The sequence below is a fragment of the Melanostigma gelatinosum genome (assembly GCF_949748355.1).
Source record: "Melanostigma gelatinosum genome assembly, chromosome: 10".
NCBI classification, from domain to species: Eukaryota; Metazoa; Chordata; class Actinopteri; order Perciformes; family Zoarcidae; genus Melanostigma; species Melanostigma gelatinosum.
This window is the reverse complement of record NC_136643.1, coordinates 15,333,347-15,347,343: the sequence shown is the minus strand read 5'-3', so window position 1 is coordinate 15,347,343 and position 13,997 is coordinate 15,333,347. Positions and strand designations below refer to the sequence as shown.

Genomic DNA, 13,997 nt, shown 5'->3' with positions numbered 1-13,997 from the left:
AAATGTAATTATGCTGAAGATAAATGCATATTGTTTATTACAATGTAGACCACAAATACCAGCTTGTTGTCAGTTTAAACAAAAGTATCGTCATTTAAATCACAATATCAGTCAGACGAATGTCCTTTCTCAACACAAGTAGTGCTCGGCTCTATAAGTACTAGATGGTGAACAACGATTGACGTGTGCCTTCTCGTCTCTTAGTTATGAAACCACACAAATCAAGAGTGAATGATCACAGCAGTGCACAGGCCCTCAACTAATTGCCTTTGAACTGATACAGCGAAACACGCAGCCTCATAAATTGCTGGCGAGAGACGTTGCATTCAATAACGACGCACACGGCACCGCAGCAATCTGTACGATCACTCACAGAAACTTGTTGACATTTAGTGTTTATTTTCTGGATTCATACACATGTTGCTGCTGCTCTCCACCAGGGATGCGTTCCTAGAGCAGTCCCTACACGTATTGCATACATCACACGGTATTGTGAGGCACAGGAGGATGAGAATATGAATCTACATCTTTTATCTATTTTGAGTGCCAACCAGATACAGACGGCAGATTGCATACCGACAGATGGAAGAACGGAAATGAGGGAAAAACTAATTCGACCTGTAGATGAAAATGCAGAACGTCCTTTCAAATATAAGACAAAAATATTTCTCTTTTACAATTAACTTTTAGAGTTTAACAGAAAGGCAGGTATCTCTGAAGCAAATTAAAAGTTGAAGCTCTTCTATTGGCTCGATATAATGCTACAGGGGGGAACTCTGGAGAAAAAATGTATTAAGAGAACTGGAACTTAAAAAACATCTGCATCCTGGCCAGAAAGGAGGGAAAGGTCCCATTAAAGCAAGACAACAAATGTGCATAAATACAACATAAACTTATTATGTAAAAATGTGGAAGTGCTTCTTATTATTCACTGCTGCTATCTCATTTACACATGTGCATTTGCTTAAATAGAGTATGTTGGACACTCAAGTAACACATAATGGTATTCTAACAACATTTCCTTCATATTGGATTGTTGATGTTGAGAAAGTTTGTGACAGATACTGCTCTAAAGTCGCATGATTCCAGCCAGTGTACGGAGAGTTATTATGCATCGCGGCCTGCTTTGTGACACACATACTTACATATATAAAAATATACCTTGACCTTATAGCGTCCAGTGGCAGGAAGACGAGTGGCGAGTGCAATCTACAGCCTCGTCATCACTGGACATCAGCTGGTGACGGGGTGAAGTGGGGGGGGGGGGGGGGGGTTTGACGGGTGGAGGTTTCACTTGGTGGAGGCCATGATCTTGATGTACTGGAGGGCGCTGTGTGCCGCGTCGTTGTGAGCGTTGCTACAGGAAATGCCGGTGCCGTGGCACACGGTGACCGGGGAAGTGGACAGCTCCGCCAGGCACTGGTACTGGCCGTTCACCGTCAGCTCGTCTGCAAAGTGCAACAAGAAACTTTCAAAACATACACAAATAAATAAAAAGGGATTTCTTTGTGGGCTTTCCATTCAGCTAATCACGCTTCGATGCACATCTGCCATCATTGACGATGCCCCAAACAACATTTTTGATACCGTTTGTGGTCAGAATACCCATTAAATGTATTTATAGTCAGTAATTATCTCGCTAAAGTACTTTTAGTGGCATTTCATTCAGTTACTGTTTGTAATTTCAGCCGTATCAGAGATCGGATAAAATAATGCTAATGCAACAAATTATAGAAATCCTTTAGAGTATTTATAGCTGGTTTTATTCATAACTCACAGCCGTTTTGTTCCGTCAGTGATGAACAGATTTTAACTGTCTCCTGTTTGTTTTTCTATCGACAGATCTATTATCAGCGGTGTGTGTGTTTTCTCACCGATGTCGAAGTACGTGACCTCGAAGCCCTGCTCCTTGGACAGCTCCAACATCATCTGAATGTAATCCGTGTTGGGAATGCTCAGCGGGTTTCTTCTCAGTGAAGATATATTCTCCGCCGACGAGTTCCTTAAGTTCTCAAATCGGACGCTTGGTTTCGGCGTCTGAATGATGAAATGTAACACGCACACAAAGAACGTACACACGATTGAAAGACTTTTAGCGTTAAGAGGACGTGTATTAAGACATGTGGTCGCTTCAGATGGGTGGGAACTCGTCGACGTACCCATGTGATTTCAGAACAGCCTGACAGACTCTGAAGTTTGGACACCATTTTCTCCGCAGCTGCCTTTTTCGCTCCCTTTTTTGAATTTCCTACAGCTGTCGCAACATAAGACAAGAGATGAAGAGCAGGAGGGACAACAACACGGAATGGCCGTCACGTCAATAGATTTGACACAAATGTCTCAAAAGCACCCGCACCCTTCTCCGACAGGGACTCCATTCTACACGTAACCGTGAACTCTCTCTTGTGTGGCGGACCAGCCTCCATTAAAACTGTGTATTCAGGAAGACGCCATCCTCTCTGCAACGCTAACTCCTGGGAAGAGAAATAACAGAAAGCAATGACAGGATAATTATTGTGCACATAATAAAAAGGACATTTTGCTGCAAGACACTTTCCATCGCAGGTAAATCAACAAACACACCAGGCTTTCCCTACTTATGTTATTACTCTAAAATCTTCAAATACATAAACACAAAGATTTGCCAATATACCATCACACACACACACACATACACACATGATTAACACACCTGCAGTATCCCCACTGAGTTGGGATGGTTTGTTTCTGCTACAACACCGTTACTCTCAGACTTCACCGGAACGTTCCTGTTGAGAATCACATCACAGCAGTTACCAACCACAGCTACACAGCTAACAAGACTCAACTTATTGCTGCACCGAATGATCATTTACATTATCAACTAATCTGCTGATTACTTTCTCCATTTATCATCTCAGAAAGTTGTGGAAAATGCCATCATAACCCAAGCAGATACATTTAAATTGTGAACGTCTGAGAACATTTGAGAAGATAAAATACAAAAAAAAATGAATTAAACTATTAAAACGATTATAATAATTACTGCCAATTGATTTTATTTCAATATTAATTTCAGCTCTACTCACACTTTGCCAGCATCTATCTGCAGAATATTCAGGGCAGCCTCTGCAGCCTGGTGTTTAGCAGCCTTTTTACTAGGACCCTGACCTGAACACACACACACACACACACACACACACAGAGAAATTACGCAATACAATAGAAATAGTATTTTACAGTCAGATAGAAAATAGCACCAAAACCTCAAGTGGCTAAAGAATAAATATGGTGTATTCTGGAAGGTAAAGGTTCACCCTCGATGCTACTGGAGAGGACATATATAAAATAACGCAGCAACAAATCCGTCCCCTTTCACTGTTGTTTGAAGATGGCACATGTAAATACTGGGTTATTTATTGTCACTTTCACAGCTTTGCAAATGCATCTCATCCACTTCTCTGGACCTGCACTGCTCTATGCCTGAAGTGAGACACCTTAGTTAAACAAACACGGCATATAGATGATATATTAGAGGACATATTCAAGCGTGTACTGCAGCAACGGACCGACAATGAAGCAAGAAACTACAAATAATACGTCGGAAGCTGGAGCGCTCTTTCTAATTTATCGACGTGTGATTTTCAAGTTAAATCGAAAAGCTTCACGGAGTGACAGGCAGCTGTCAGCACAGCAGGAGGCGGGACAGGAACTCACCTGTGCAGCCAACTTCTCCGATTGTCACGCTGAAGACAAAGTGTGGTTGGTGAGCCTCTCCTTCAGCCTTCTCCATCACGTACACGGGAAGGTTGCCACTTTTGGTGCCGTATTCATGCAGGATTTGTATCGGTGTCTTCCTGGGGTTGGTCCTCTGCGTCTCGTGTGTGTTCAAGCTGTATTTGAACACCACAAACCGTAAACAAAGACCAAATGAACTGGGCGGTTTCTATTGGATGGCTATTACGAGGGCTCAAGGCCGTCGTCCTGCTGTGAAACTGACAAGTACTCAAGGTCTCAGTCCTCTGTGTTGTGGTGTTTTGTGCGTCTGCAATAATGCAACATGTTCCACAATCTGTAGTGCATCCAACGATGGGATGACACGGCAAGTCTTTAAGCATTAAAAAACAAAACATTGAAGAACACGTTTACATGCACACAGGCAGCAAGCACTGCGTCTCTGTCGTTGCATCTAAAGCAGCATCATGTTGACTTGAAACTGAATGTGATCAGATGTTTCTGACACAGACTATTATTGTAATCAGAATCATTATGGGGCTATTTAATTAAAAATGATATATTCTCTTCTACTTAAATACTGCTGCAATTAAGCTTTTTAATGAACTTTTATACCAAATCTACACCTTTGCATGGATCTGTGACAGCATACCTTCCTATTCTGTGAACTACCATTAACCACCATTCATTTTCAAATGATTTGGCCTCAGCCCTCTTGCACTTTATTCATTAATTGAAGTCTGTTTATAGTTGCAACAATTAGCGTTTACTATCTAAAAAGACCCGACTTACACTCTGTTTCTTAATAAACAATTTTCAATGAATTATCAACAAACTAATTGTTGGGGGTGTAATGAATCAAATTCAGAAATCAACAGTTAAATATTAGAAAAGGAAAGTGAAGACATACATATATCTATCACATAGACACAGTTTTAGGACAACAGACATACATTAAATACACTGACGTGTGGTTTTGTGGGTGAGATGATGATTTGCTCGAAACAATGAGGTAGTTTTCAAAACATCTGCAGCAGTGAAGATAACATTGTATTCTTTAAAACTCTCAGATATACGTCCAGCTAAGCTAACGGTAGCTCCACGTTGACGCAGTCCGCTCCTGTCACTCATACATTCTTATTATCTCAGCCAGTTAAATACGGTCCACATGTTATTGTATATTCAGAGCACACGTTTAGAGTGATAATAAATCAACAAACCTCGTGTCCGCGGAGGCTGATTGATATCCTTCTTGAGACATGTTTACAGTTTTATGTCGTTTTGTTTGCGGGCTGATTGAAGACTATACTGCGGGTGAATCTCTACTATTCTGGGCATCTAGTTTTGTTATTATAAAGGGTATGAAATGGCCTGAAAATACTAACAATTCTTCATTGTAACCTGGCCGGGGGAAAATACGGAATGTACCTTCATATCAACATCCGGGTCACAAACGGGTCATCCGCATGTCAAGTGTTTACCGCCCCCTGCTGGTCACTGTGTGAAGTGTCTCCCCAGAGTCTCAACAGTTCAGGGATCACTTGTTACTAGATTTCAGTATTTAAAACCTCCTCATATGTAATCTTAAAGACACTGGCTACTTTCATATATATATATATATATATATATATATATGTATATATATATATATATATATATATACACACGTTATATATTATTATATTATATATTATTATTATATATGTGTGTGTGTTTGTATGAATTTAGATGTCTCTGCATATAGGCGATGGAGACCATGCTGCCCTTACCTTCATGTGTTTATGTCGTTTTGTTTGTTGATAAAAACATATTTTAGATGAAGTAAAAAAACAATGTTAATAGTAGAGCTGCAGGTAACAAGTAATTTCCTTTTTAATTAATCTGTCAATTACTTTTTGGATCAATTGATCAATAATTCGATCAATAAATAAAATGGATTGAGATTAATTTGCCATTGATTTGACTACTCAATTCAACAACTAATTCTTTGAGCACTATTTGGTAGATTCACATTATCAACTTTGTCGCAAATTTGTGGCATTATGTAAATGTCAAGCTGAACCCTGAAAGAGAAGCATTAAAGACTCAGCAAGCTACGCATGTAATAGACCGGAACAGAACATTTTAAAGGGTGCATTTATATTCATAACCAAAATGAAGAGAAATTACAAAAATGGTTCCACAATGGCAGTGCATACATAATTTAGTGCATCAATTGTAGAAAATTGTTGTATTTTACATAGTAAGATTGCATGGATTTCTGATGTGTGGCAGCTGTTTGTATACAAAGATATTATTTGACAATGGCAACAATAATTCCATCACATTCATGTTAAAAAGTAGAAATAGAAAGAATGAAGAGGATGTTGGTTGTTGCATTTACATCTGGATCAATGTGAATGATTAGCTCAACCAGTACATTGAAGTTCAACATGTAAGACAAAAATCCTTGTGTCTCAGGGATCATCTGATGAGTGAGTCCATCAAACATGCAGCAGAATATTGCGCTACAGGCTGGGAGGCGGGGCTTCAGGGATCGGAAAGACCACTTTCTTCCTGAGAGAGAAGGCTGGCTGAGGCATCTGCTTTTTCACACCGGTGGGATCAGTCTTCTTGCTAACATCTGCATTTACCTTTGTCAGGATAGACACAAGGTCAATACGCCTGGAAAAAAACCAAAAGCTGCTGTGAGATAGTGAAATAAAAAACGAAGAAAGACACCTAAAATTAGATATTCTCTCATCTCAAACTATCGCATATCAAAGCAGTAATTAAAATCATTAAATTTATGAATTTATAAAAATAGCAATAACACTCAATAAAAATAAAAATACCACAAAAAAAATAAATCATTTAACAATATCTGATATTGTGCTTCACTAACCTTGGCACCATCTGGACAAGGTTTTGGCACAATGACTGAATAAACCACGTGCCGTTTTTCTTCTCTCTGTAAGACAGGAAAGAAGGAACGGTGGACATCCCCAGCAGGAAATCTGCATCGTGCGGGATGGAATCATGGGCTTTAGAAGCATCGCTGCAAACAGAACTCGGTGCAGCAGGACCATCAGCACAAATGCTGACAGCCTTCTGCTTGCTGGTGCCCTGGCAGGCCTGGATAAAAAACAGCTTGGGTTTTCCTGCCAAAGAGGTGCACTTTAACCCGTTGAAAGGTTCCTTCAGCTCCTCAATCTTGACGGTGCGTCCGTCCACGGCGAACACACATCCCTCCATGCCGTGGCTGAGAACGCAGCATACCAGACAGTCCATCTGACTGTGGTTTCTGCTGCCGAGCTCCCGCAACACAGACAGCATCTCCTCCCTCTTACAGTCCCTCTTTATCTCTACCTCAAAGCCGAGCCACGTAAACACTTTGTCCAGACACTCTGGAAGACACACAGTTAAATGTAAATACAAAGATGCAGCGATATGCCTGAATACTGACTGAGCACCAGTTTGTACCTTCATCGAGTATTGTCCCCTCCCGGTTTTTGAGAACAGGCATGGATTTAGTGAAGTTGTCGTTGTTGACTATCAAGCAAATACCGCGCTTTGCTGCAGTCATGGGATATTCTTCCAAACCCTACAGAGAAAAATCCATAACCCAAGACAGGATTCAGTGTCATGCTTGCACTTTGATACAATTATGTACTTTTTTTTGCCACAAGTAACACGTTGCAACAACAGCTGTACTTCTTCACAAAACGCGCAGTGCCACATTACTGGAGCACATGTACTTGTAGAAGAAACAATAAAACCCTCAAACACACCTCAATGTTTGTGTTTGTAGTCTGAGACGCCTGTGCTTCAGAGGAGGCCTTGTTTTCTTGAGCCGGCAACATTTCCACATGATCTATCGTCACTATGGGACAGACGATTACGGGCAAAAAATTACATTTGAATCGTTAAAAGGTCTGACATGTAATTTCTTCACAGCTAGACACAGCAACTACTTACACTGACACCAACACAACACAAGACTCACCCATAGAGGTGTTGGAAGTATTCACGTTGGACTGTGTGTGACACAAAATACATTTTCATGAAGACACAAAATATGTCAAAATGTATTTGTCGTAGAACTTTTAATGACACATTCTCACCTCAGCCAACGCTGGGAATTCTACTGAGAAGAAAAATGTAACGTAATGCGTAAATATACAACATATGTTCAGTGTGTAAAGTGCAATTTTTCTAGCGTTAGAAAAAAAACATTATGACAGTTAAAGTAAATATGGATGCACCATCTGCCATTTGAAAGGAAAAAATCCATCGCCTAAGTTTGATGTGTATTTGTTTTATAACTTTGTACCTCATAATTATGTCACACTATATAATATTAATGAGGGAAAACACTCCATAATTAAAATAAAAGTTCTTTAAATACAGATATACCACACCATTGTGTTTGAAAATGATCTTAACACGTCTTTTTACCTGGCATTTCAAACGAGCCACTCCTCTCTGGTCCTAAAGATTGAGAGACCTAATAACAAACGCAGAAATAACAAAGCAAATGGCTAACCAGATAGAATACAGTGTCAGTAACATGACGTCTGTAACTGTCAATGTGGCCATCACATTATCGTAGAGATCTGTCACAGAAACTCAAGACGGTTTCAAAGCATCATCGAAGAACGTACCTGGTTTGGTGCAATAGGGTACGACACAGACCTTGGTCGACCTGATTCTTGAGCTACAGCACTGGTGTGAGTTACTGTAGTTAGAAATGACACAAGTAAACCAACGGTGTTGTTATTTACAGAGAGAGTGATCAGCAAATATTCAAATTAGATGGAAGTGACATATGACATGTATGCAGTTTGTTACGGTCCAGGTAAGGGTTAAGATTAGGTCGTGGCTGTGCTTAAGGCGAGAGTTAGTATCCAGGTCATTCATGTTAAAGTCAATGGAATGTCTCCTCAAGGGGCTTCCTGCTGTTTCCTGTGCTGCTTTCCTCACCTCTGAATTCTGAATTAAACTCTTTGACAGTAAACCTACTGCCGTGTCTGCTTTGTATCCTCATTCCCACATTTGTTTTAGCAAGTAACATTTGCAATGAGACTATTTTTCTGCATCTTACCCTGTAGTGCTTTAAACTCGCTGATCTTGTCTTTCAACACGGGACGGACTTTGGAAATGATGGTCTCCAGTAGATTTAGATTATTGTCACTGATGAGGTCCTTGTGCTCCATCCCCAGGAAGACTTCTAGTGTCGACTGAAAAGTTAAGCAAATTCACAGTTCTACTTTATTTTACCATAACGTAATATGATGCAGAATCAGGATATTAAATTAGGCATATGTCACATATAATTAACAGTAAAAATGTGTTTTAAATGTATCTTTTAGATCAAGAATAAACATTACTATTTATAAAATATTTTGTACGTTTATGACTATGGATGTTGGCTTAAACACCATCTAACTCATGGGGTTCAAACATTGACACTCACAACATTTTCCTCCAGTTGTTTACGTGGAAGATCTTTACTTAACAAGAACTTCACATCGTTCAAGTCATCGTCAGTAATCTCCTCAGACAGGTTGTAAAGCAGCTTCCTGGAAATACAGGCACAAAAAACAAAAATGGAAGTAAAACTGTTCAATGTTGTCAAAAGAAGGCCTGGTGCTTGACTGGACACACAACAGCTCACTATTCTGACGTCACTGGATACATTTAGCAATGAGGATGCAACGCTGATTGGGATTATTTTCTATGTCCAGTTAAGTACTTTGATTTTTTAGATTCGTTGAATCATAAAGATATCATGGCTGATACAGATGCACTTAAATGAGGGTCAGTAAGATTTAGAGAACGTCAAATTATATTCAGAGATAATCAGAAATGGTCTCTTGTTGAATATTAGTTAACATGTAAAAGAAAACTGTTACAAATTAAAGTTTGTGAATGTGTAGAAAAGATTTTAGAATGGTGACATGAAATGTGTTTAAATATAAGGTGAGGTTACACAAAAAAAAGACTCGAATAAGAATCTGTGTACATTATAGTACAGATGAAATGCAGAAAACTTTCTGTGAAACTCAGCGCGCAAACTTCCCACAGTGAAGTTGAAAGTGCACGCTCATATTTAATTACAAGTACAAATTTTGGCCCTGCTTTTAACTATAAAATATTGGGCATAACATCAACGCTGATATCATTTGTGCAAAAATGAGTTTCTGCCCGCTATAGATCCTTTCTACACACTCACACGTGTTTATATACAATAACAGAGAGAATAACTTCTACACGGCATTTCACCAGCTGAAAATGATTTGAATGTGGGTTTATCTATGAACTAAATCATGCTTGTTGCTTTACTAAAAAAGAGTAGAACATAGGAAGTCCACCTGTAAGGGGAGATGAGGCTCCTGGTTGTAGATGCTCCGTCAGAGAGCTGGAGGTCACGTATCAGTTTGGGCCGTTGGATGATGAGGAGAAGCTCAGTGAGCAGGTGTGGTCGCTCAGCAGAGAGGTGGTCTTGATCCGCCAGACGAGAGAAGAGGTCACTGGCCGACTTCACTGTGGTCGGGTTCCGGCCCAGCAAGAAGTCAGTGCAAAGAAATGCTAAAGCTCTCTCCTCGGCCTTACTCAGGGCCTTCCCTACATCTAAGAGGAGCCTCTGGAACTCCATTGTGTGTGCTAAAAAAAAAAAAGAGACACAAGATAGCTTCACTCAGAAGTCTGGTTTCTCTGTTGTGGAGTATTCGGCCTGACAATTAACAGCATGTGGCACATCATGCCAGCTGTTCTTTCTCCTAACAGATAAACACTGATAACGCTGCATGGTACTCTGGAGGAGCGTTTGTGATTATTTTGTTGTGTCAGGTGTCATAACAGTAGCATAATCACAACAGCCTGACATGCCATCACATGATTACATTAACACATTTTCACTGTCAAACATCCAACAGCTTTGATTAGATTAGATTTCAGCTCGATTTAATCAGACGAAAATGCGTGTTACCTGTTTGGAGATGAGTTTTCAGCAGGTCCGACTACCGAAGAGCAGTATGTGTTGTCCGCTTCAACATGCTCGAGGTGGGTCACCTGTATACGATCGAAGACCACTGATACATTTATATATGAGCTATAATATACACGATAGGAACTTAACGGAGACGTTGCAGGTCGGAAGCAGTTTCTCTGAAAAACAAGTCCAGTAAACTAAGAAGTTAAAATCGAAAGTAAAAAGAGCGAATGCGCGCGGCCCGAGGATCACGGAGCTGCTATTGGCTGATGCTGTCAGGGGCGTTTCTACGATTGAAAGAAATTTGAAGGGGGAGAAAACATACAAACCAGAACGCACGCACATATGTAGCATGTTAGAGTTCTAAGTAACTTGTCCATGTGAGAAACAATAGTTTAATTTAATGACATCACCAAAAAAAAAACTTTTTTGTTTTATTAATGATGCCAAATTATTTGGGGGGGGGGGGCTGAAGAACATTTTAGGTGGGCTTCAGCCCCCCTAAAATAGGCCTAACGAAGCCCCTGCTGCACATAGATAAATGAATGAGCCTTTCTGACAGAAATCTCTTCACGTTTTTAGCAACAAACGTACTTGGTTAGGTTTAGAAATGAACCCGTTCTGGAAGAAACTCCTAAAGGTAACCGTCTCTCGACAACCGAGAGAACCGGTGACACACACATGCCCTTTTTTGGACACTCCAGAAAGTGGAACTGCGGTCAAGTCAGAATAATTTTTGAAATATTTCAGTGTTGATTTGACCACAGAGACCGAGTGTCAGCTGACTTGACTACAGTAAAGTGGAGGTGCTTCTAGAAGTTGACACAGAGACGGGCACGGATTGAGTCATAACCATCACGTCATAAAAACAGCTCAATAATGAATCTTTGCCTTTTTATGATCATTTAGTCATGCACCAGCAAATGTTTTGCCTATTTTGTTTTTGGAAATCTGTTGACTCATTGCACTTGGATAGTCCACTAAGTCAAGGATAATCAACTTACAGCCATGACAGGCTTCATTCATTTATTCTTAAAGTGAACAAACAAACAGGTAATCCAACATCATCACGTACAAATTCTCACTTTTGATTGGTTACATATCACATAGGAACATATGATAGCAAAAATAAACCATCAAATACAGTTCAAATGTTTGATCACCATTTTGAATCGGTGTGTAAGGTGTAATAAATGCTGGTAACCATAGCAACAATACAGATCTTCATTCAGTGTTAACTCACCCGACTGAAAGGATTTAAACAAACTACGAAACTTGTTTTAAATGGATATCAGTGTCCTTTTCTGATCGGCATTTCAAGATAAAGATAATGAAGGCATCGGCTGAGGCCCTGTCAAATCATTTTAGTTATCGGGACATCTTATGGTGTATCACCACTAATAAAGCAGTGTGTAAGAAACTCATTATTGAGAGCCACAGATAACCTTCAGGTAAAAATCATACTTTAGCCTGTAATATCCTGAAATAAAAGTGAAATATTCTAGTTTTTCAGTGGGGAATAAAATATTATAACCTGGAAATAATATGAATTATTTGTAGTAGAATGTGTTTGATCTGGTTTTCATCTTCAGGGTCTTGATGTGTCCTCTGGGTCTCACTCTGACACTGATCCACACGGTGTTAGATCCTGAGCTGAAGGACTCTATAAAAGACCCACATACATAGACACACACACACACACACACACGCACACACACACGCACACACACACACAGTAGCTTGTGAATAATAACTGTTATTAGACATTTCAATGTGCCACATTAACGCACATCTATTATCCCTGAACATTGCACATATTCTCTTTACTATGAATTTATGCACATCCTCTGATAAATGTGTTTGCACATCCAAAGCTGTACAGCTCTCTCATGCTATTATATGCAAACATATTACAGTTGTAACAGACATATCTGTTTTATTACTTTTCGAGCATCTTTTTCATCTTTTTATATTTATGTTATGTTTATATGCTACTTGACTTTTTGCAGTATAGTGATGATATTAATACATAAAAAATAAATAAATAAAAATATAGAGCAGTAATATTAGTGGCGCCATATAAACTTCGACTAGTCCCACATGAAGAGGAATACCATGGACACTTACGCTCAGTGATGAGGGAGTGTAAAGCGGTGGTGTGTCTCCGACCCAGGCCGTGACTCGTGGACAGCACGCAGTCCAGATAAAGCTCCCAGAAGACCCGGGCCAGGTCCCAAAACAGCGCCGTGTGTTTGCTGTTTTCTGACGACCTGAGGAAGACCATCGTGTCCCAGAAGGCGGGCACAGTGTCAGCGATCCTCGGGGAGCGCATCTCCAGCAGCAGAGCCGAGGAAGAGTCCCAGCACTGCGGGTTCGACCGGTGGGCCGTCAGGGGGTCGCCGTGAGCCGGCTTCTGGCTCTGCAGCGGCACGGCACACATGCAGCTCAGCACAAACACTGTGGCCACAGGTGTGTTCAGGAGCACTGGGACCATCTGCACATGACGCAACAGGTCACATATTATCAGTAAGGTGAACTAACATTACTGATTAAGCCATTCATTTAGCTTTTAAAAGCTCAGCAAGTTAACACCTACAAACTGGCACACGTCTCTCAAAACAAATGTTTTTTGTTGTTGTTGAGGAAATACCTTTACAATTTTGCAATGTGGATGCTATAAACTATAATGCATATATTCCATTTCAGAAGGCTACATCTGCAAACATATCGGCAAAAACATATGCCCCATATCTTAATCCGTGTGCAATACAAGGTCCATACATTATTTTTTTAATTACAGGCTAATAATTCGCCCTACAATTCTAAGTTTTGACAACAATCATCTCTGCAGATTAGTCCTGTAATTAACCAGGAAACGTAAAGGACACCAAACAATTACAGATCTGTAATCAACCAGAAAACGGAATAAATGATCAAATATAAATAATGACAATATAAAAGTAGTCTAAATAAAGAGCAGTCATGAAAATAAATGTACTTACCACCAAAGCTGGGCTGACTAACAAGACTGGTGTTGATTGGAGCTTAGTCAATATCTGTTGGGTCCTAATTGACGTCAATGCCTCCCTCCTTTGCGAGCAGTGCTTGTGTACTTATTTGTATAAGTTCAACCTTTAAGAACATTTTGCTGCCATTATAAATTTTGTCGGAGACGCTTGGTCATGTTCAGGTAATCTTCTTTGCAATGCTATTTTGATTCTCTTTGTTGCATTATTTCCAATCATTTTTTTATTCATTTGCATTGTGGAAAAAGTGAAAAATACCTGCTGAATTGAACCTGGAAAGGGTA

At 39.9% G+C, this 13,997-nt stretch overlaps 2 protein-coding genes across 2 annotated transcripts; both read right to left on the bottom strand.

The window, feature by feature from the left end:
* Positions 1 to 138: 138 nt before the first annotated feature.
* On the bottom strand, positions 139 to 5,118 carry prkra (protein kinase, interferon-inducible double stranded RNA dependent activator). Its single transcript, XM_079276532.1, has 8 exons — positions 4,935 to 5,118; positions 3,697 to 3,872; positions 3,069 to 3,150; positions 2,693 to 2,768; positions 2,357 to 2,474; positions 2,160 to 2,254; positions 1,875 to 2,037; positions 139 to 1,448 (listed from the first exon to the last, which is right to left on the bottom strand). The coding sequence occupies exons 1-8, from the start codon at positions 4,973 to 4,975 to the stop codon at positions 1,291 to 1,293; spliced, it is 909 nt and encodes a 302-aa protein (XP_079132658.1). The 5' UTR covers positions 4,976 to 5,118; the 3' UTR covers positions 139 to 1,290.
* A 778-nt stretch (positions 5,119 to 5,896) lies between these two features.
* Positions 5,897 to 10,856, bottom strand: casp10 (caspase 10, apoptosis-related cysteine peptidase). Its single transcript, XM_079276533.1, has 12 exons — positions 10,685 to 10,856; positions 10,068 to 10,359; positions 9,170 to 9,275; positions 8,798 to 8,933; positions 8,358 to 8,431; positions 8,152 to 8,200; positions 7,818 to 7,840; positions 7,700 to 7,730; positions 7,485 to 7,576; positions 7,177 to 7,297; positions 6,599 to 7,100; positions 5,897 to 6,378 (listed from the first exon to the last, which is right to left on the bottom strand). Exons 2-12 carry the CDS (start codon positions 10,349 to 10,351, stop codon positions 6,222 to 6,224), a joined length of 1,575 nt encoding a protein of 524 aa, XP_079132659.1. The 5' UTR covers positions 10,352 to 10,359; positions 10,685 to 10,856; the 3' UTR covers positions 5,897 to 6,221.
* Positions 10,857 to 13,997: the final 3,141 nt, after the last annotated feature.